Source organism: Corapipo altera, unplaced genomic scaffold (genome assembly GCF_003945725.1).
Source record: "Corapipo altera isolate COAL_440 unplaced genomic scaffold, ASM394572v1 1b, whole genome shotgun sequence".
NCBI lineage: Eukaryota > Metazoa > Chordata > Aves > Passeriformes > Pipridae > Corapipo > Corapipo altera.
The window spans coordinates 14966400-14988954 of NW_020884881.1; the positions used below are offsets into that span (position 1 = coordinate 14966400).

A 22555-nucleotide genomic window follows, 5' to 3' on the forward strand; every position below is an offset into this window, starting at 1 on the left:
AATATTTCTGAATTTGGCATATTTTAGACATTCCCAAACATAAGCCTAATCCTGTACCATAATGCAGATCCACAGGCTCTCTGACACCAGGTTCCTTGCCCCTGAAGTGACTGCTCACTCATCCCTGCCTCTTCATCAATAGATCAGCAAGAAGACAAGGACTGAATAGCAAAGGTTTTCTTCCCTTCCATGCAGAGCTAGTGAAGCAGGAAAGTGGTAAGCAGTTGTGAGGGAAATCAGATTCCAGTTGTGTGAAGATGAGCTCTGAAGAGGCTAGAGGTGGGAGTTATCAAAACAAGAGGGACAAAGCCTCAAAGCAGGCCTCTTGTTTCAAGAGTGCAAACCAAAAAAGAGTAAATTGCCCGCAAAGAGAGATTGCTGTCCCTCAGGGTAATGAATGTAATAGTACAAGGGAAGACTCTGACACTGAGTCATGCCTACAGCAGGATAAACTAATTAAGCTTCTTTTTCTTTGAAATGAGAACTTGTGACACTGCATGGGTTAGCAGGGACCTCAAATAGGCCATCTTGCTCTTCCTCATGTATCTGTATTGCTTAACTTTTCCTCAGATCCTCACCATCCTACAGCTTCACACAAAGACGTCCAATAGCTCCCATAGAAGCTCTCAGAATTTTTGTAGCTCTTCTCTGAATAACTTTAATTTTCCCACATTTTTTCTTTAAATTCACAATGCCCATAACTATATTTCTGCTGAGAATCAATTCTCTTCAAGGAGGTAGCTACCACCTGGATCTAACAGAGTATTACCAACCACCAGGAGGCTGCTGCATGAAAGTAAGAGATATTTGGAGTAAATTGTCAAAAGAGCTCAGCTCCCATTTTGTTATTAAGGTCTAGATTTTCAAGAGTATGTAGAGCGCACATTTTCAGAACATGTAGAGTGCACTGGATACAACATTTAATTTATTAGTAATACGTAGCAGTATTGGGATGTTTGGGAGTCTGCATAAGGAGTGCTTCATGGAAAGAGAAGTGGGAGTTCTATATTGTAGTTAGTTGTTAGTAAAAGACTTCCTGAATGTTTTAAAAAAAGGAATAGGGAAAAAAACAGAAGTTCTTTGAGGTGGTTTCTGTAATTCTTTAAAAAGAACATTTCAGCAAACACATTCATTAAAGACATTTTTTCCCTTTAAAATCAAGCTGAGTTGATTTTATTTGATCCCTTTATTCTTAAGATAACATTTATCTTGCCTAATTTCAACCATCTAAAATGCAAGCATTGTCTTGGCTCCCTCCAGGGAGGGTGAAGACAGGCACTGCTGGGGTGAATTGATCCCCTGGCTCAGATACTGCGTTGCCCTTGGGAGCACCTCATCCCTGTACTGAAAACAGAGGAAGATTAGGTGACCACCTTAAACTTCAGACAAGTGAAATAAATCCCATCTTAATTAGTTTTTCTACTCTCTGTACTTGCATGGCTCCCATTGTTACAGCATCTGAACATTCATATTTTTCAAACCTGTAATTCTCATACTCTTTCTATGACAAAGGTCAATTTTTACTCATTTACAGACATATACAGCCAGGTAGGTAGAGATCAAGATCTAGACCTGCAAAGGTATTTAGCAAGTTAGTTGTCTAAATTAGGTGGTTTTCAGTCAGCTGACTAACACTCAGTGATGTAGACAAAGAAGTGTCAGTTGGGTGCCCTTAGGAATTTGCTAGGATCTAAGCAGAAATGACTTGCCTAAGGACATGTCATGGAATTAACCCTAGGTCTCCTGAGCTGCTGTCCTAACCTTTGGAATGTCCTTAACATCAAACAAATCCTCTGTTGTTTTCTGAATAAAACTTTTGAAGTATTTACAGTCATGTCTTCTTTGTCAAACAAGATATGCACACTCAAAGTCTTTCATTTTTCCTTATAAATCAAACCTGACTCAAAGCCTCCCCTCTCATTTTTATTGTTCTTCTCTGAGCTCTCCTTAGATCTTAACTTAGCAGTAATAGCACAATGAGGCCAAAATTCCAGGTCGGATTTTTTGGGTGTTACTGTGATACAAGTAAACACAGGAGCTGCAGCACAGAGTTGGATCTTTCACTAAAATTGGTGAAAATACTATATTCACTTCAATAATCACTGAGATCTACTCTGGTATGCAGCACCCGGGCACTGTGGATCACAGTACAGTGCATTGTTATTGTGTCTCTTGCACTTATAGAAATAATTGACCAAGAAATACTTAGGGTATGTCCCCATGAGAGTCCAGACACAATAAGATGTGAATTAGCAGCACACTGGCTGCTCTGCAATCACATCACACAGAGGTATGTATTAGAAAACTTTTAATTAGGAAGCAAATTCACTTCAACAGCAGCCTTAGGGCATACGCCCTGCAACAGGTCATGCAGAGACTTAGTGTGAGAAGATACCACTGCACACTGTTACTGTAGTTGAACAGCACACTGACTTCCTTGTGTAGACAAACCTTATCAGCCCAGAGCAGGTTTCAGTATTGGGTGATATGTGTTTCTTAGAATAATCTTTGGGAGAACTGCTGAATGCTAAGCATGTCCTCTGGAACTTGCACCTGGGTCACAATAAGGGTCAATTTCTAAAATAGGCTCTATTCCTTTCATCTGGGAAGATTTTTTTTTTTTAATTACCTCAATGAGGTGAAACAGAAAAGATAGTTTCTGTAGGGAGAGAGAGGTGTCAGTCCCGTACTATTCAAACAAATGGCAAGATAAAACACTATTTGTGGTATTACTCAAGTGCAGTTCTCCCCTTCTAGGATAGCAGCCTTGATCCCTAACTAATCAAAACAAACCTCTATCAACCTTGAATTATCATCAAAGCCTGTCCATGTTTTGTTTTCAGAAACCATAAGCCTGTGGGAAAAATACAGTTAAAGTATTATTAATCTTTCGAAAATGATGTTTAAATAATTGTAAAAGGTTTTCCAGACTTAAAATTATTAGAGGGACATTTGATTATCCCCAGTATTAAGTTGACCACTGAAACCTTACACAGTTACTCTCATTTTGAATCCAGTAGCTTGTTTATGGACTAGCTCTTACCATCCAAATAGGATTCAGTTTCTGGGGATACCCAGAACATCCTTTATATGAAATTGCCTTGTCCATCTTCTGAAACTGAAAAAGTTAAAACTCCTACATCAAAATGACAATGTTCTGCCTAATCACCCAGCTTCAGAACAAGAAAATATGCTTGTTCTTTGTGAGGTTTCAAACCTGTGTCTTGTGAACCACAAGAGGAACGAATTGCTTCTGAGTTTTACAAACACAGAGAATCCCACAAACCACTGTATCTCTGTAGGCAAATGAAGAATAAGTGTTTAGGCAGCAAACACTGCCAAAAACTCAAATGCCCATTTTGGGACTTTCTCCCAGCCTAACAGAATAGCAGGAGGTGGAAATGACAGCTACACAAGAAAAGACACCCTTGGGACTGAGATCACATCTTCAACTTGAGCATGTCCAGAAAGAGCTCTGAACAATTGCTGCAGCCTCCACAGCATAGCTGGGTTTTCTTTCTGAGCAGTGGCACACACAGGCTAAGCCTGGGAAGATTTACATAATATGATATATTTGTAACTCAGACCGGATCCCATCAGTGGGATCTTATAAAAACTAGTTGGAAAAAGGCTACTGATCTTATAGGAGAAAACACTGGAGACACTGACTGAGGATCTTGAATCCACCTAAACATAACACTCAGAGAGTCTTTCGTTGGCTCTTCAGAACAAACTGTTTCCTCACTGTCAATCATTAATTTCTCCATCCTCTGTCAGCACCTTCTCAGCTGTTCTTACTGCTTGTGCTCACACCTCTTCTCCCATGTGGCTCAAAGCAGAATGAAGAGAGTCAGCACAATTTAAACAGGGTCATGCTTTCCAAGCATCAAAATGCTATTTTGCTGAGAAAAGAATGAAAACAAATAGTACAGTGCCTACTGCAAGGCCTTGTGAGATTCTCCCAGGGCCATCACAACAGGCCACTGTAATCTCTGCTGATGCTTGCACCAAAGATAACAACACTGCTTGTATTCAAAGCCACTGTGTCCCAGTTATTCTGGCCTTACACACTACTTCACTTATAAAGATGAGTGCAGCACTTTATGGATAGTCTAACAGTTTATCTTGGAGGTGTCAGGTCCCACTTTCCATTGTGTCATGTTGAATTCCTGGATGGAAAACAAAGCACAATGAATCTGAACACATTCCAAAATGCTCTTCTCACATCACTTCAGTGGCATTTACCATGTTTGCAGGGAAAGGAAGGAAGGAAGGAAAGTATAGAAAGGATGGAAAGTACTTTTTTTTTTTTAATACCAGTTATTAGAGCAGATTTTATTACTCTCAAAAGAGGTTGGAAAGCTAGCATAAAAATAGAAATAAAGCCTGTCTTTACTAAGAAAATTACTGTCCATATTTCACCACTGATCAACTGCAGAACAGCTGTGCCTGTTGTATCAGTTATCACAAAGGCATTTCTAACATTGTCATGAAAACCTGACACAAGATCTGAAATCTGTCTGAATTCTCTCCCTTTAGCAGCTCAACACCCCACATGTAAGATTGCTAGTGAGTGGAGTATCCCTGGGGAGCGAGGGGTTTTCATCATGTCAGGACCATTTCTGGGAATTGACAGGATACAGGATAATTGTGCTTGAAGCTTTTACAAAAGCACAAGAGAGAGTTAAACTGTAGGAAGGAGATGAAATTTCAGAGGGGAAAAGAATTTGGAAGCAGGAGTAGCTTGTCCTGTGCCTTGAAACCACCTGGAGAGCTGCTGTAGCAAAGAGGTGAGGATGGGCAATTCCAGTTAGGAGAGACCAATCCCTCGTGTGCAGAATGTACTGGCAGTAGCATAGACCAGCACGATGGAAAAACCAAGGCTAAACTACACAGAATCTCACCTTGGCTGTTAAATTGAGTAAGACAATTGCATTCTGGTTTGTTTTGTTTTTTTTTTTTTTTTGCTTGTTTTGAAACCAGATGTTTGGGATTAAGAGAGACAAACTCCCTGCACTGTTTGCTGCACGTATCTCCTGCTTTTCTGTCAGGCTGTGCAAAGCTCCAGAAATTGGCATGGGAGATTTCAGCAGTGTATTGTGCCTAAGTATTTATTTTTTGTCCTTACACATCAATGTACAACAGCAACAAATTGTGAAAAAAACCCAATCCCTCCATCATTCCATCCCTTTAAGAACCAAAGCACAATAACTCATCTATCACCAAGTAGGAAGGATTTGATTTTAAGTACCATTGAAGAGATAACTGTCTGTGTTATGAGTTTCATAATGGTGCTCATGATGCCATTTAGGAAAGTAATGAGCTGTAGCAAAGTCACAGGAAGCAAAGGCCACAGGAGCTTCAGGCTCCTGAGGACATCATAGTAATTGATCTGTACTTAAAGTGCAAAACTCTCTAGGGAAGTTAAAAAAAAACAAAAACCAAACCTAAAAACTAAATTACAGATACGTGATTTTTTCAGACAGATATCTTGAGAATATCTGTCCATCGTTTCCCCCTTCGAATTTATTTTATTTTGTGAGTTTAGTCAATCTTCAGCCTAAGCACTTTATAATGATTTTATCTAAAGGTGGAAAATCCGCCTGTGTGAAAATTCCCTTAATTTCACTTAAAGTTGAACAGGTTATAGGGGTGTTATATTGGGGAAGATATTTCTTTTCCACAGATCCATTTTTTACTTTTTTAAAGCTGAGGCAGCTTTATGAGATGAAATATATCTGCTTTTTGTAGATGTCACTAGAGGACTATAAACACCAAATTGTAACTCCAGAACAAACCTGTACGCTGTAGACAGTATTACCCAGGACACTCATCTCAAAAAGATAGACAGAACAGAGCAGAAGAGCTAAACGCACTTTTCCTTCTAGAGAGAGTACCTAAAAGATGCTTAAACCCGAACAATGTTATTAACTCCCTCAGGTGCATCAATTCTCTCACTTTTTCCTCAGTTAGGTGGGGCCGACATTCCAAAAATTACATCTAGTCAGCTTTTCCTTAAAGCCTTTAAAGCTTTGAGTTCAACTTGCAAAATAATAAATCGGGTCTTCAAATGAACACCTTGGATTTCATCAGGTCTGAGAAAACCTCAGTTCTGACATGATTACAGATTGTATAAGACATCAGATCAACTGACCACGATTCAGGCAGTAGCTATGTAAAGCATCCTTGCCTATTAAAACTTTTATAGACAAAAGATTAGATTAATAACAGATTTATGATATTAACTGACTCTTCAGTCAGCCAGGTTCAACATTCAAGACCAAACCTCTCTTCTGCTGTTTCCAGGCTTTACATGTAGCCAAACCTGCTTAATATCATGTTCCCATGGCACCTGGGCCACTGGGTGCACATGCAATAGAACTGGGATTGTTTCAAACTGCTCAGTGCCTGCTGTGTTCAGAAACAGGCATTGCTCTACCCACCTCCCTTGCAGACTGGGGTTGGCTGCAGTCATGCCCAGTTCTCCCACAGACTGAAAGCAGATGATCCACCTCTCCCAACACCTTTTATCAGCAGCCCCAGGGTTAGCACACTCCTAGGGGAACAGGTAGGATTTGATTCCTAATGGTTAATTCAGTGGTATAGCTCAGTATCAGATAGAAAATATCAACACTGGTACCAAAACATTAATGGGAACAGATCCAGTAGGAGAAATCTTGTCCCTGGAAGATGATGCAGCAACAATGCCAAGCCACATTCTCTTTCTGTTGGGCCTTTGACAACAGAGCCCTTGTAAAAAGGTGGAACCAAGGTGGCTGAGAAAGCCACACTGCCCAGCACCAGTAGCATCACTGCTAAGACCCACACTGGAAATTGCCCTTCCAGGTCACCTCAGCACCTGAATCACTGAAATATGTGCTATAGATTTTTTTTTTTACAATTTATTTTGTTTAAAATATTGTCACAAGGAAAAGACTGACCCTACCTGCTGGGAAGAGCTCAGGCTGAGGATCCCAAATGAACCTGCAGCACAGGGTTTAAGCTGCAGAATTCTCTTCCTAACTTCCTATAAGATGGCTTACACAACCTTTCCTCACGACTTGTGGCTTTTGAGGATCCCACCTCAATCACCCCAGCAGTGCACAACAAATGAACACTTGCTTAGTACTTCAGTCTCTAGCTGCTCTTTTTAACTCTTCTCCCCAAATGTTTTTGATGTATATCACTTACTTAAATCTCTGCTTTCCCTTTTCAGCTTTCAGACCTTCTCTGTTGTTCTAAAGACATAGGACTGCCCTTAGCTATTACAAATCACTCTCTAATTTCAGTTATGCATCTCTAATTTACACCAACTGAAGATACTGCTTGTTATATCTTGATTTTTTTGAAACATGATATTGTGTGCTACTTTCATTCCCATGGACACTGTCCAATTCCTCAGTGAAGTAGTTTCATCTGCAAGCTGTAGCAGAAGTTTACCCCTTAGTCCTAGAGTACATTACATTAAGGGGATCAGTACAGAAGCTTGTGCTAAAATAAAATCCACCCATCTGTGGACAGCCTTCCTGTAATTAAAATGATCATTATGAGACCCCCTCACCCAGGACTACTTTTGCAGGATCCCATTCAGGAATAATACTTTTAAAACTCTGAAATGAAGACACACAGTTTTAAAAAAAAAAATTGACCTAAAAAAAAGGCTCATTACAAAATAAATGGTATTACATCTCACCTTTAGGAAGGGGATAGAGGTAATAAAGATATATGCTTTTATTGGCTGACCCTTTCAATTGATCCATTTCTCCAAGTTAACTACTTACAATATTTTGCTCTTACATAGCAAACTGGATGTTAATGTACTGAGGTACATTATGTAAGATGTAAGATCTGAACTGTGTGTTCTGCTTCTTGGTAAGTTTCTGTATAGTATTTCTAACAGATTTTTTTTTGTTTCTTTTGAAGACAAGTTCTGCTCCAGCTGAAAAACAAAGGCTTAGTCTCCAACTCAAAGTATTACATGGCTCAATGGATCCAAAAATTCCAGGTTTGTTCATGTGTAGACTTCATGTATCTAGAAAATCCTCCAACTTACTTACAATACACCTCCCCAGATTAAAGTGGATTTTTTGAGGTTGTATTGTTCAGAAATTAATCTGCTAAACTAAGGAGGTCACAGGAACCAAAAGTCATGTTAATTCAATGTAATTAATTTATTGCATCATTTGGCCAAATATGCACAACAGGGGATCTCATAATGCCATTGGAAATTCAACTTTGCCCTGATGCTTCTATCACTCAACAACAACAACAAAAAAAAAACAGGCTGAGACTTCTCTTTATTCTGTGAAATAGAATTGCTTTTGTTACTTGAGGAACCCACATCTCTTCAGTCTTCTGTGCTTGCTAACTCTTGCCCTACACCATGGTTGAAAATGGAGTTTGTTTTTTTTTTAATTGGATACATCACCACTGCTAAACACAGCAGGACCTGTGAAAGTAAGTTAACACTGAAAGAGGGTAAGTTTAGATTAGATATTAAGAAGAAATTCTTTACTGTAAGGTTACTGGAACGCATTACCCAGAGAAGCCATGGATGTCACATCCCTGGAAGTGTTCAAGGCCAGGTTGGATGGGGCTTGGAGCAACCTGGTCTAGTGGAAGGTGCCCCTGCTCGTGGCAGGGGGATAGTAATTTGATCTTCAAGAACCCTTCCAACCCAAACCATTCTATGGTGATTCTGTGATTTTTGTCAGGGTCCTCCCAACACCACTGAAATATAGCTAATAAAGCAATAAAAATTTCTCTCAGTGAGAAAAGGTCCACTGCTCGTAACTAATGACTATATAAACATGAGTGATAAATTTGGTGCTGTGTCTCCTCTGATTTCTATTAAACAACAATGGATCTCCAGAGATGCAACACACGATCACTCTGTTAGTAGGGCATAGTATAGTAGCAGCTTTGAAGATTTATGTCCTTAATAAAGGTTTTCAAGCACCTGCTTAAAAAAAGAAGACATAAAATTAAGTAAAGGATTAGTAATTTATATGTGAGTGAAACATTTCTTTCAGAAGTAAGAGAATGGATATAGGAATGTTATATCCTGCAAAGCTAGAGATTATGATAGTGCAGAGAACTTTACAGTCAGGGCTGGTTCTTACTGTAAATCTTGGAGAAAAGGAACTGCATTTGCAAATCTACCATTACTTATCATTGCCCTTTATTTTATTTCTCTCTCTCAAAGTGGAGATCTTTAGATACCATAGGATATTATGAGTACTTTTCCTTTATTACACTGTTTTAAAACCTTTTAGTAAAAGCCTTCATAAAACCTCATATGTGCGCATTATAAAATTACAGGGAATAAGTTCCATATGAAAAGTTCATCATATTTCTTCTGCTATTTTTTAGCAGAGATTTTGACATTAAGCATGAGAGCAACAGACATTGTTTTAATTCTTCATTGTGGAAGGGAAAAACAAAAAAATCAACTTTTTGCTTTTGGTTAGGAAAGAATTTTTTACATACTCCTTCTTTGCAGTCTCTCCCTTGCAAAACCAAAAAAGGATTTTAGACGGGCAAAAAATAACCACAATTATATGGAGTGTGTCATTGATAAATTCCAGGAGAATATAACAAGCTAGGTAGGCAAATACCATTAGATTTAGTTGTTCAAAATCTTAAAATTCTAGCCAAGATTAAACTAAAATATTTGGCAACATCAGCCCCCAGGACTCAACTTTTAAAAGGCTTGATCTCACTCTAGATTTAGACTTCAGGAAAGTAACTCTTTCAAGAGAGCATTTTACACAGCAGTCTATCTTTAAACATGTGCTTAAGTCCCTTGAAGTCACTAAGTACAGATGGACTGAGAACAGGCGCAAGTCTTTCATTTCATGACAGCCTTAGTTTTGTATAATTTTAGTTAATCCTAGGCTTTCTGTTCCCAGTGCATTCAGTCCTGAGCTATGTTGACACAAGATGAGATCAGACTCAGAGCTGCAGTGTCTTCAGGAATTTTAGAAAAGGATGTTCCAGGAGAATGGGTAACTTCTCTTTCTTTTTGGAGAAAAAAAATAAGAGAACAACAACAACAACCTGGTACATATTTGGAGTATGTTCAGATGTTACAGAGCTTTTAGCCTCTCTTCTGCTGCACGACATCTGATTCCTGCAAGTCTCCTGATTCACTGACCAACTAAATTGGAAACAGTTTAATTATGGTTATTTATTTTGCTTTTAAACTGACCACATTATAAGAAAAAGCTCACGCAACTCGTCTTTCTGTTTATAAAAGCCGAGGAAGAAAAATATGCGAAGATGTACAAAAAGGATACATGTTACTGAAAGCTGAGTAATACATACAGTGTGAAATTCATGCAGTGCAGAAAGTCCTCACAAGTTACAGGTCTCCATGTACCTATAAGCTCTAAAGCATGAATTTGTCTTTAGCCATATATATCCTGAAACCTTTAGGATTTGTCCTGCAAATTAAGGTTGAAAATAAATACCTCTAATGTCCTGTGCTAAGTCTGATCAGGGAAGTTATTAGGTAAACTGTGAGATAACAGCAGAGCTCTGAACATTAATCATATTTTCCAGTTATGTTGTGGGGAAGTGCAATGACTTAGTTAAGGCCAGTATAATGTCCTAGGCTTAAATACCACACCCATCACACTGATAGTCAAATTGAGTCAATGATTTAACCCAGATGGGAATCCAGGTTCTTCTTGGCTTACTGTTATCTGTTCTGCCCATTAGGTTATGTGACTTCTATAAATTATTTTGCAGCTCCCGTTAAAAGAAAATAAATCCACATGATGCTAAATGCTACCTCCCAGCTGTAATGCAAACTGGAATTTTGGACCACAGCACTGTTCCCTGACTCATTCTGGATCCCCTCCATGTGATGTTGGATCCATCTAAGCTGGAGAGAGTAGAATAGAAGGGCTGTGTTTTTTTCTTTGACTTTTTTTTTTTCCTATCACCCACTGTCAGATAACACGTGGATGTTGTCACAGCATGTCTCTAGAATGTGAAAAATAACAATACCAGAGAGAGGCCTTTCTGCATACACAAGGATAGAAAGGATAAGATAAAACGACTAAAGATTTATATGGGGATCACTTAAATAATGACTCACTGCCATTACTGAGTTTATAAAGTATATAAAATACAGATAGAAATGTTGGGGTGAGGGGAAACTGTGTTAAGAAGTGTAACAGAGGTGGAGAACTGTAAAAAAGTTAAAAATAGCACACCCATGGAGCAAAATTTCCTTCACACATAGCTTAAATACAGCCACTACACTTCAAGCCTTCTGCACATGACTTTACTATGAGCTTCTCTGTTGCTTGTTTACAGTTGGAGAAAATCCAGAAAGCAAGGAAAACAAACACATCACACGTTCCCTGCCTCTATTTGATTTAATGACACTGAGCACACACCTTTGGCTTTTTCCAGGGGTTAAAAAGACAAAGGGCCAAATATAGCTCCGGCAATCCCGCAGGCTGCCTTGCCAGGAGAGGGCAGTGGGAAAGCCTGCTTAACCAGCCCCAAAGGATTTCCTCGTGTAGGAAACCTCAAAGAGTACAGAGGTGGCTCGGTGGCCAATTCCAGCACCAGGGGTTTTAACCAAAGAAATGCTGGTGTGTGACGGGAATTCAGCTGATTCCCAGCTGATGAATCAACCTCTCTGAAGCCACAGGTGACCGGCATGTCTACATTGGAGTGGTACACAGTGAAGAGACATCTGAGATTACAGCTGCTGTATTTTTAACAGCAAAAAGAACGAGAGAAAAAGCAAAAAAAGGGATTCAAAAAGAATCCAGATATACATCATTATTTTGACCACCCTTAGCTAATAGCAGGCTCCCAGGGTGACTCTAATGATTATGGCTTTCTGCAAATTAAAGTGTAAAGGTCCTGACTGTGTGGGACATTCATTCCTCCACTTTTTCTGTGATAGAACATGGAAAGAGAGGCTGAGTACATCCCTTCTGCTAGGATTAAAACAGGGACAGGTGTTGTTGGGAGTGTTTCATTCTTTGGCTTTGCTTTTTAATATCTTGCTGTTTACATGGATGATCTGTTTAATTATCATTCATCTCTGAGTAATAAAGATGCAGTATCCTCAAATACTTTAAAGAGCTCTTTCCCAATGAACAACATCCATTTCCACTTAACATTCTACCTTAATTAAAACTTTTTTTTTTCCCCGTAGGGCCTTGTTTCATTTAATTCAATTGCAAAATCCCAGGAGAATGACCAGGGTGCAGTAAAATTTGTGTAATGAACACAGTGGTATCTGCAGTGAAAACATCACCCCTCAGAAAACAAAAAAACATTGGGATGTAGAGTAAGATCAGGGCTATTACAGTGTTTTGGAAGGTGAGCTGATGGTACAACCTGCAGCTGGAAAGAAGCAGGCAGAGGATAGTACCTGGGATTGGGGTCCAAGAGTGGTATCAGTCTTATGGGAATCTGACAGCAGCTACCCACCAAGTTAAAGCTGAAGGCAGGAACACAACTCGAAATTGTATCTTTATGATATTAAGTCACGCTACTCAGTACTACTGAAAGGCTCTCCTCTCTTCCTGGAATTATCGTCCTGAAAGCACCAAACAGCTCTTTTAACTGAAGTCACTCTTGTATTTTGACACGCAGCAGTGGATACTGGGGAAGATGCTATTTCCATTTCTGGTTAAAGTGCTCCATGGGCAGAGCCCACATAGTGCCTGTAGGAGACTTTTGGCTTCTGCCTGGTCTAGAAGCACATCCCTTTGTGCTTCAACACTGCACCTAATGTGGACCTGTTCTGTTGCCCATATCCTGAGAATCCCTGTTGGATTGATTCAATGGTAAGAAGAGGGAAAGCAAATTTAGTTACTGGATCTCAGGCTAGTCTGGAAGTCTAAGCCAAAATAAAGTTCAACTAAAAGTGAAGCCAAGCTGCTAAGCCTGATCAAGGCAAAAATACTTCAATTTATGACGCATCTCAGGGCAGGACTTGTCTTGGAAATTTAAGAAAAAGAGGTGTGGCACCTGCAGAATTTGGGTACCTCTGACAGTAGGTTTACAATTATGGATTAAAGAAACCCAATTCCTCCTTAGAAAGCTCTTTGAACAGTCAGTTTTCACAGTTTTAGTAAAGGCTTTGGCCTTTACATACTTTGTCGGAGATTATGTGCTTTTCTGGATCAAGCCCATAATACGCAAAATAAACTAACTAAAAGGAAAAGATGAAAATCATATCAACTATACTAATGAGAATCTGAAAAACAGTACTAAAGAGGTGTACCATATAGTATTAAAAACCTCCAAATGGTAAACAGTGAACAAGTCTCTTTACTTGTTCCCTAGATTTGCAAGTAAGCAGTAAAAGAGAAAATCTGACATGCTAAAATTCTTGCACAGGTTCTTGTCTGAATCTTTCTGGCCTCTGTCTGAGCCACAGACACAGTTTTCCTGCTGTTTTCTCAGCAACGTATTCTCTGTTCCTGGTCAGACTGTCCCATTGATCTCTACTGCTCAGTTGTCCAAATTCAAATCAAAGTGAAGCTTTTTTGAGGAAACATGGGTGGCTGCTTTGTGCTTCTCCAGCACACAGTCACCGATTACCTAAGGTGCTCAGGAATGTTTCCCTTCTACAAGTAACAACTTTCATTTTGTAATATTCCTTGCAAAACAAGGAGCTTTCCCACCCCCTGAGCTACTGCACAAAGTGAAGTGGAGGTGGTCACTGCGAGCAGAGGAATAATCCCTTTTCAGTGCGCACCCCGGGCCAGCCAGGTGTTCTGCAGCTCCGGGTGATGGACATGCTCAGCAGTCGCGCTCATGGTAGTGCTGGAGGACTGCGTGGAAAGGCAGGAATTTTGCCGCCGTTCCAGCAAGCAACAGTTCTTGCTGATGAGCATGGGCTGCTCATGCCGGTTGCCCTTCCCACCGCCTGCGGAGCCGGAGCAGGCGCTGGGATGCCGGGCTGAAGAACGGGACTCCTCTCTCTCCGACCGCGCCGCTCCCAGCTCCCCAGCCTTTAAATCCCCGCTCCCCAAAACTGCCTCCTTCTCTCCCGTCACCTCGCAAACCCACCACTCCTGCGCTCCCGGGGCAGAGCCCCGCAGAGGTGTTCTCCCAGGCCAGCGCCCCTCACCGCCCCTTCCCTCCTCCCCGGTGACATCCAGGCAGGTGGCCCCGGGGCCGCCAGGTGCCGGCACCGCTCCACTGCTCCCGGGGCAGCCCCGGCGGGGGCCGGAGCAGAGGCGAGCGGAGGGTCCGGCACACGTAGAGAAAGTCCGGGACAGGTAGCGGGGTCCCCGCACACTTTCCCACATCACCCTCCACCCCTTCCCCGCGGCGGCGGAAAGTGCCCCAGCTGGTACCTGCCGGGGGCCGGAGCGGCCGGTGCGGGGCGCGGCCGGCGCGGGGCCGGTGCCCGGGTGTCGGAGGCGTTGCGAGCGCGGCGGCTCCTCCCCGGCGGCGGCAGCGGCGGAGGGTCTCGCTCCTTCTGCGCCGAGTGTCAGACTTTCCCTCGGCCGCCCTCCCTCCATCCCGCCACCCCTTTCCACACCCTCGCAAGCACATGCACACACCCCTCCAGCAAATGAGCTGCTGCCGGCGAGGGCGTGTGTGTGGTGCGTGTGTGTGTGTGTGTCAGCCAGCTCAGGCACACACCCACTGCTCCCGCCGCAGGTCCCGGCATCGGCACAAGGGACATCGGCTGCCTGAAAAGGGTCGGAGTGCGCACACAAACACAGAGTGTGGCAGCGATGTGCCCACTCTGCCGAGACCGGGCGCCCAGGGCCCCTGAGCCCGTGTGTTTTGCCCTGGACTACAGACCCCTCCTGCACTGCCGGATCACACACCTGCGAGGTCGCACAGGAGCATCCCGATCTAGCGCTGGGATTGCCCTGCACAGCTGCAGCTCCGCATCGACGTGTCTAAAGCAGCCTCAGGTCCACTGACGATGTTCCGGTGACACATTCCCACTGGGGCTGAACCGCAGGACAGTGGCTTGTAAATTGAGAGTGAGGAAAAAAAAAAAAAAAAGCCAGCTTACCACACTTACTGATAAGGGGGAAACAGCTGGGCAGTGGCCCGGACGTCGAGGCTGGTGCATATTCAAGAGTTTGCCTGCGTGCAGAACTGTAGCTGCCAGGGAGACATCTGCCTTTGCATTTATTTGTTTTGTCCCTGGAATGTGCTACACTGGTGGTTCTCTGGCTTTCGCATACTGCAGACCACTTCCTAAGAGAGAATTTCTCTCCTGGACCAACCCACTCCCACACCAAACCATTCTCTCCAATATATTTCCTTCTGTGGCTGCCCAAGGAAGAGCCTTCCTGCCCACAGGCTGAGAGCCATTGCACACATGGCACAGAGTATCAGACACTTCCAGACAAGACACACTGGGGTTCTTTCAAAAACTATGTTTCCCTTAGTGAAGAGCTCAGATTGAAAGTCTTCAGTTGGTGACTCAGTTACAGAACAGACCCCGACTGTTGCTCCCATGAAATAACAGCAGAACCAAAGAAGTCCAGAGAAACATACTGGAGTTTCCACCATGTTACTCACCTCAGCAGAACTTCATCCTCACCTACCATTCGCATAGAAGTCAGATGGGTGGTCTGGGCATACAGGACAGGAGCTAAATAGCAGAGTTTTTTTAAGTTTTCCAAAAGTCAACTTCACTTTTTTTTTTTTACCTAAGTTTTTAAAGCAGTTTGTTACTACAGTACAAACTGATACTGTTTTTATAAACTCTGCTCACAGAAATGCAGACTCTACTTATCTACATGTGTCTTATATTCCCACAAGACAAAGGGAGGAGTTTGAAGACAGGTTGTTTCATAGTTGCTATTGGCTTTTGCTGTTTAAGGCCTTAAAAAAAAATAAGAAAAAAAAAAGAAAGAAGATTTTATGCCCCAACTTCAACATTCATTTCACTATCATAGATAAAATTTTCCATTGCTTTAATCCCTGGATGGCACTGCCCAATACAAATATAATTGTGATGAGTATGGTGCAGATTTGAGCCCTGTCTGTGTTTTGAATTTCTGTAGAATGATTCTTGCACTCTACCTTTTTCCCACTTTCTGAACATCTCAGGTACTATGCCGGTAACCACCTCCTGCACCTGAAGAAACTCAGCAAAAAGAAAATGAGGAGCAGGCTGATGGCAGACAAATCCTTGTGGTTTTTTAAGCAATCATTTGGACTACAGAATTGGGCTTTGAGGTACTCTGAAAATATGAATCCTGATAAAAAGAAAACATGCTGGAGAGTTCTGTTTATTTCACATTCTGGAGATGTTTCAGACTCCTATGAAAAAGAAATCAGCATGAATGTCTCCTTTTCTCATTTGTTAAACCAGTCTACAGTCTTTGTGAAAAGTGAAAAGAAAAAAAAAAAAGGTGTCTGAAATGGTTTTACTTTAGCAGCTACTTTTTCTTCTTGCAAATCATGAGAACACTTTTTTTTTAGTAGAATATATAGCAGAAGATTTATCTTTCAAGAATTATAAAAACTAATTTGTGAAATAGTTAACCTCCTAATTGAGAGAAGTGGAGGAAACTAGGAAAAAAGCCGCCCTCTTGTGGCTGTTGGCTGAAGGAAAATTGATAAGGTTCGTAACATTTCTGCGCAGACAGCAGAGAATGAACATGCTTTTGTGTTCCTGGTTACTAAGGCTCTCAAACAGGGTTACACGAGGTCATGCCGTGGACGCAGGCTGAGAAGACAGTCACCATCTGCACAGTATCATTGTAAATTATCAGTTGATGCATTCCTTGACATTGTATTTTAAACCACTGTTCAGAAATTCCCAGAGCAGATTAGTACAGTTTTGCTGAGAGACATCAGTTTCTCAGTGTCTGCATTAATGTCACCTCTTTGAGCAACCATTTTGGTCAGGACTGCACACCCAGTTCCTGGAGCAACTGTTCAAATTTCCTGTAAAACTGAGTGGCTTGTGAAAGAACAGAAGTTCATCATCAGATATCTACATTTTTGTTTTCTCATTGGACAACAATACAAGTATGAATTAAATGAGTAAATAGATCTTTCAAAAATAACTAGAATTAGGAAGAGAATTCAGTTGTTTTTCTTACTTTCCATTCCCTTCCTTTTGTGTTTGGTCATAAGTCTGAACTCTGTCCAGACACTGTAATGCCAAACTGGCACATTTCAGGCAAAACTATTTTCATGTGAGCTAAATTGTCAAGGCAAATAGATGGAGTTTTAGTAAAGACTGTAAGAGAAACATGAGACAGCAGCATGCTGCCACACTGCTGTAGGTGTTTATCTTTATGCTGAGCACTCTTATTCCTTCTGTAAGCAGTGACAAATGCCTGAAGCATGATGTAATGCAATGGTGTTGCTTATATCTCTGAAGGAGATTTGTTTTCCAAATGTTGGGCTAAATTGTACCTTGTAAGTCTCTTTCAGTTGAACAACTATTCATTTGGTGACTTTGAGGTCTTTCATGAGAAGATCCTGCAACTCATGTTCAACTATGAAGATTTTCAAGGAGACCTCCCATTCTTTACTGACAAGATCAAGAAATAAGGTATCGATTCACAAACCTGGATGTCCTTGAAGTGTTTGTTCCCAGCCACCCATCCCTAGCTTTGCTTCCAGCAGCAGACAAAAAAGTGTCAAACATCATAAATAAAGGCACCAGAGTGCAGAACTGATTTACTTTCGTGTACTGGTAGGCCAACTGGAGCAATGAAGGATCCACAAGTGGGGAAGCCTTTGTAAGGATGGGGATGGACCAATCCACTGGGCACAGATCCAGTCAGCCTCAAGTGCCTGTATTTGTCACTCAGCCACCAAATTTTCTTCCTTGGGGAGCCTTGCATCACTAAATTCCTACAATTACTGTGCAAGCATATTGGCAGACTGGATTCCATACTCGCAATAAACTAAAATTCAGACACAACACTGACCAAGATTCCTCTGCTCACTTCCCTTTCACCAGTTTGAGAAGAGGAGAAACTGTTTTATTCCAGTGTTGGCAATCATAACGCAACACCTGCACAGTAGCACACACTGATTTTATGTCCCACCTCAACAAGCTTTAAAGCCAGGGCTGGGATCTGCTCCTTTCGTTATAATATAACTTGGACAGATTCTTGGCATTGCACTTGTAATCTGATTTATTCATGGAAGTATTTCTTCTTAAAGAGATTTTTGTCTTTGTTTGTTTCTTTCTTTCTCTTTTTAGAATAAATGTATGCAGGTCATCCCAGGGAATCAAGCATTTATATTGCATCTATATTGCATCCTGATTCCCACCACACACAATGTTTGATGAATATAATATTGCAAACACTGACTGTGCCTGCAAACCCTTGTGGACAAGGGTCTCTACAAGCCCTTTAGTTTTATATTTTACCTGATCATCCCAAATTCTATCTAATCCTAAAACATCGAGAACAAGAAGCAGTCAGAATAGAAAGAGAAGGTCAAGGCTCCTTCAGTTCTACTAGTTTGTGACATTGCGTGAGGAGAAATCCTACTGGGTGTGAGAATGCATGAAGGGAGGTATTTCTAGCCCCTGCACCTCCCAAGTAAGAACAGATTTCAGTTCATTTGTTGCTAGATGATATACGAGATAATCTGTCTCCATTTAGTTGATGTTTCTAAAAAAGGCCAACTTTTATGAAAAGTGCAGAAAAAAGTCTAAGATAGAAAAAAATATTCCTTAAAAAATTTAGGTAGAATTAAAATATCCGTCTTTCTCTTGTTGCTGAATTCCTGGATAATTATCCAAACTTAGTCATAAAGGATTTGATACTGAAACACTGAGCATGTTTAAATTCCATCGCAGCTCACAATGTTTGACTTTAGTGCAGAGTACATCACAGGGTTAGGTACAAATTAAGCAATGTCACATCCCATGTAGTCATTATTTAGTCCCCTTCCTCTCCCGACATTTCAACTGTCTCATGAAGTATCTGCAATTTCAAATGACTTTAGTTCAAACTTTGGCGCTGTCAGGGTTTAGGACATTCCCCAATTTTAGTCTCTGTTCTCTTTAACACCTTCATAAATGACTTGGAGGCAGGATTGCTAGGAATACTAAGCAACTTTGTAGATGAAATAGAACTGAGAGGAGCCTTTGATTCCCTCAAGGCCAGTGAGGTCCTGCAGAGAGACCTCAACAAATTAAAGGACTAGAAAATCACCAACATTATGAAGTTCAACAAGGGAAAGTGTCGGATTTTGCACTTCATATGGGGCACCCCAGATGTACAGGCGGTGTGGGGGGGTTGGTTGATGGCAAGCTGAATATGAGTCAACAGTGCCCTGGCAGCCAGGAGGGCCAACCATATCCTGGGGGACATCAGGCTCAGCATTGCCAACTGGGCAAGTGAGGTGATTCTCCTACTCTGTTCTGCACTGGTGTGGCCTCACCTTGGATATTGTGGCAGTTTTGGCCAAAAGACACTGTGCTGTTAGAGAGTGTCCAAAGGAGGGCAATGAAGACGGTGAAGGGCCTTGAGGGGAAGCCATGTGAGGAATGGCTGAGATCACTTGGTCTGTTCAGCCTGAAGAGGAGACTGAGACCTCATTGCAGTTACAACTTCCTCATGAGGAGAAGAGGAGGGGCAGGTACTGACTTCTTCTCTGTGGTCACCAGTGATGGGACCCGAAGGAATGGCCTGAGGTTGTGTCAGGGGAGGGGTAGGTTGGATATCAGAAAAATGTCCTTCACCCAGATGGAGGTTGGGCACTGGAACAGGCTCCCCAGGGCAGTGGTCACAGTAGCAAGCCTGACAGAGTTCAAGAAACATTTGGATGATGCTCTGAGGTACATGGTGTGACTCTTGGGGATGGTCCTGTGCAGGGCTAAGAGTTGGACTCGATGATCCTTGTTGGTCCCTTCCAATTGAGTATATTCTGTGATTTTGTGATTCTGTAGGGGTGTTCCTTCTGAAACACCCCAGACCACGGATGGCTTGATCCTCCCTGCCTCCGCCAGCAGTAGGATGGAGAGAATTGGAGGCACAAAAAGTTGTCCATCAGAAAGGGTTGAGATAAGAACAATTTACTGGAAACAGCAGTGATATAAGAAAAGGAAAAGTTACAACAACCACACCAATAGCACAGTGTACAAGGCAGGTGAATGATTCACAAGGGATTACTCACCATGTGGAACCAGCACTGCCCGACCACACAACCCCCACACCCTGGCAAAACCAGAAGAAACCACCACCCTTGCTCCATCCCCCTGTGCACGGCATGAGGTGGTACCCAACAGCCCCAGGGTACTGGCCATGCCCCTCCTGGTTGCTGCCAAAATGTACCCTGTCCTGGCTGGAATCAGGACAGGTGCACAATGCATGTGAGATTTGGCCCAAATATGGTGAGAAGGATAAAAAATTTGTGTACAGATAACTTCTTGGATATGAATTCAGTCTCTGTAAAATAAATAGTATGTCAAGAAAAGAGTTTGTTGTATTTTGACTTACGTCCGGGATAGGAAAGAAAATCAGCTTTTGAGAGCTCAGGGTTTTATGTATTTTGTGAGTCAGACAAGAAATTAATTTCCATGAAAAATTAACTGAAGCTCATTTTCCTACTTTGTATAAATTATACTTCTATATTTCTACTTTCAACGAAACTGGTGGTTGAACTAATTGGTTTAAGGTATTATCCTGCTCTCCCTAAATGGCAATGACTGCTGTATTGATTTACGGGCTTCAGCACCAAGCAGAGGAGGGTAAGAATAAAATCTGCTCTGAGCTATGTCCAGAGAACTCCACTTCCCCTCAACAGTGGCTGTAGAAATAATAACCCTCCTTCCCCTCATTTTAATAAAATATGAATACTATTACGAGAAATGGTTCCATGTATTTTCTTATCTCAGAACACAGGGTATCTAGTTCTGTTTATCCTTAGCATGAACAAATCTTTGTGAATGCCCAAAAGTCAGTTTTTTTCTAGTGAAAATATGTACTTGTGGTTAACAGAAGACAAAAATCCAAGCAATGCTTCTATAGATAGAAATGTTCTTTCTGCCTCTAAAAGATAGCTTTGTCCAAAACACACCCTATTTATTATTTATTCTTGGATATTTTTGTTTCCTACCCAATTTAGGGCAAACCTTACCTCTAAGTGATCACTTTTCAAGCAAAATAGTGTTAAATGGAACCACATGCCTTAGTGATTTACAGCATACATTATGTGGGCTCATGTTCACTGTCCTCAATAAATAACTATTTTGATTGTATTATAAGATAGTCTCCCTTAAAGTCTAAACATTAAATTTGTTATAGGCTCCTCAGTGAGAACAGATTGTTGTTAGCAGCTTAAGATAATATACTACTGGCCAAGTCAGTACAAAATTTATCTGGAATATGGGATTTTTCAGCACTGTCCGAAGGTTGAAAACAGTAAGTTGGTACAGTAGGTTTGCTTACATGCTTCCTGTGTTCTGTGTTGGTGTTCTGTTTAAATCCTTTCCTGAAATACCTGTAACAGGTTTGAAGGATAGGGGCTCTTAACTTGAAGATCACCCCATCATTTCTAATGCAGACAGGCATATATATATGGAAGCTGTGGGTTTTGAGAATCTAGAGGGAAACTTCAAAGGTTTAAGTTTGGGTTTCTTTGTACAAGAAACATAGCCTAGCCAAAAGAGGTTATTGAGTCATCTGAATCCCAGTGAATAGAAGCCAAATCCCAAAAGCTTAGTGAAATCCCTGCATCATCATATTTTGAGTATCTTGACAATCCACAGCAAGCTGCGTTTTGAATTAGAAGTGTATTTTGTGGGGAGTTGCTGGGAAAACACCAGTATTATTTTCTTTTTTTTTCTTTTCTTCACAATTCAATAGAACTTTTTATAGGAGCACAACTCACTTTTCCCAGCAGGCCAAGTGGATATTTGTAGTAGATGGACCCCTCACCCCATCGCCATGGTTCTGGTCCATATGATGAAGTGGGTCTTTGCATACTACTCCCATTTACATCATAACTGCAACCAGATCTGATTGTACTATAGCACCTGTGGCCTTTAGACTACCACTTTCCTGCCAAGAGAGGCATCATTCAGTACTAATATGTACTTTACACTAAATAAAATTATGGATATTGTGCTGATTTGGTCTCTCCACAAGTAGCTCAGTTGACTAGTGTATGGATACCAGACTTTGCTCAACAAAAATATATGCACTCAAATTTGCAGATAAACTTACTGCATAAAACCTAGGTTTTGAATTATAGCTGCTCCTTATGCAGTCAACAGAGGTTCATACCAACCTCCCCCTATGATGATGCATCCCATCATTTAAAAAAAAATAATTAAAAATACTTCAGACAAGGAACACCACTTGTTCTTTAGTGTTTTACATCTTTCTCATTTGACTGCAGAGGGAGCCTACATGTCTGCTTCTAAATGTCTAATGTTAAGTGAGTGAAACCCACCCTGAAGTAGTACAGCTGAAGCCAACATAATTACATACAAAGTGTTTTCAGGATCAAGTCCAGAGGTTATTGAGGACTCTGTTATGAAAGGTGCTATTCATCTCAGCATTACAACCTGGAAACAGAGCTGCCACATGTTGGTGTTCCTTGTTGAATGAAA

General features: G+C 41.3%; 1 protein-coding gene across 3 annotated transcripts in view; it reads right to left on the minus strand.

Moving 5' to 3' along the window:
* Positions 1-15720, minus strand: part of SEMA3D (semaphorin 3D) — a 139290-nt gene extending 123570 nt beyond the window's left edge. The window contains exon 1 of one of the 3 annotated variants that reach the window (XM_027639829.1): positions 15535-15720. In XM_027639829.1, the coding sequence (XP_027495630.1) occupies positions 15535-15569 (35 nt within the window). In that variant the 5' untranslated portion in view covers positions 15570-15720. Of the gene's footprint in view, positions 1-14342; positions 14405-14825; positions 14964-15534 lie in introns of those variants that run through there. The other 2 variants (XM_027639830.1, XM_027639832.1) reach the window with 2 other exon arrangements.
* Between the last annotated feature and the right edge of the window lie 6835 nt (positions 15721-22555).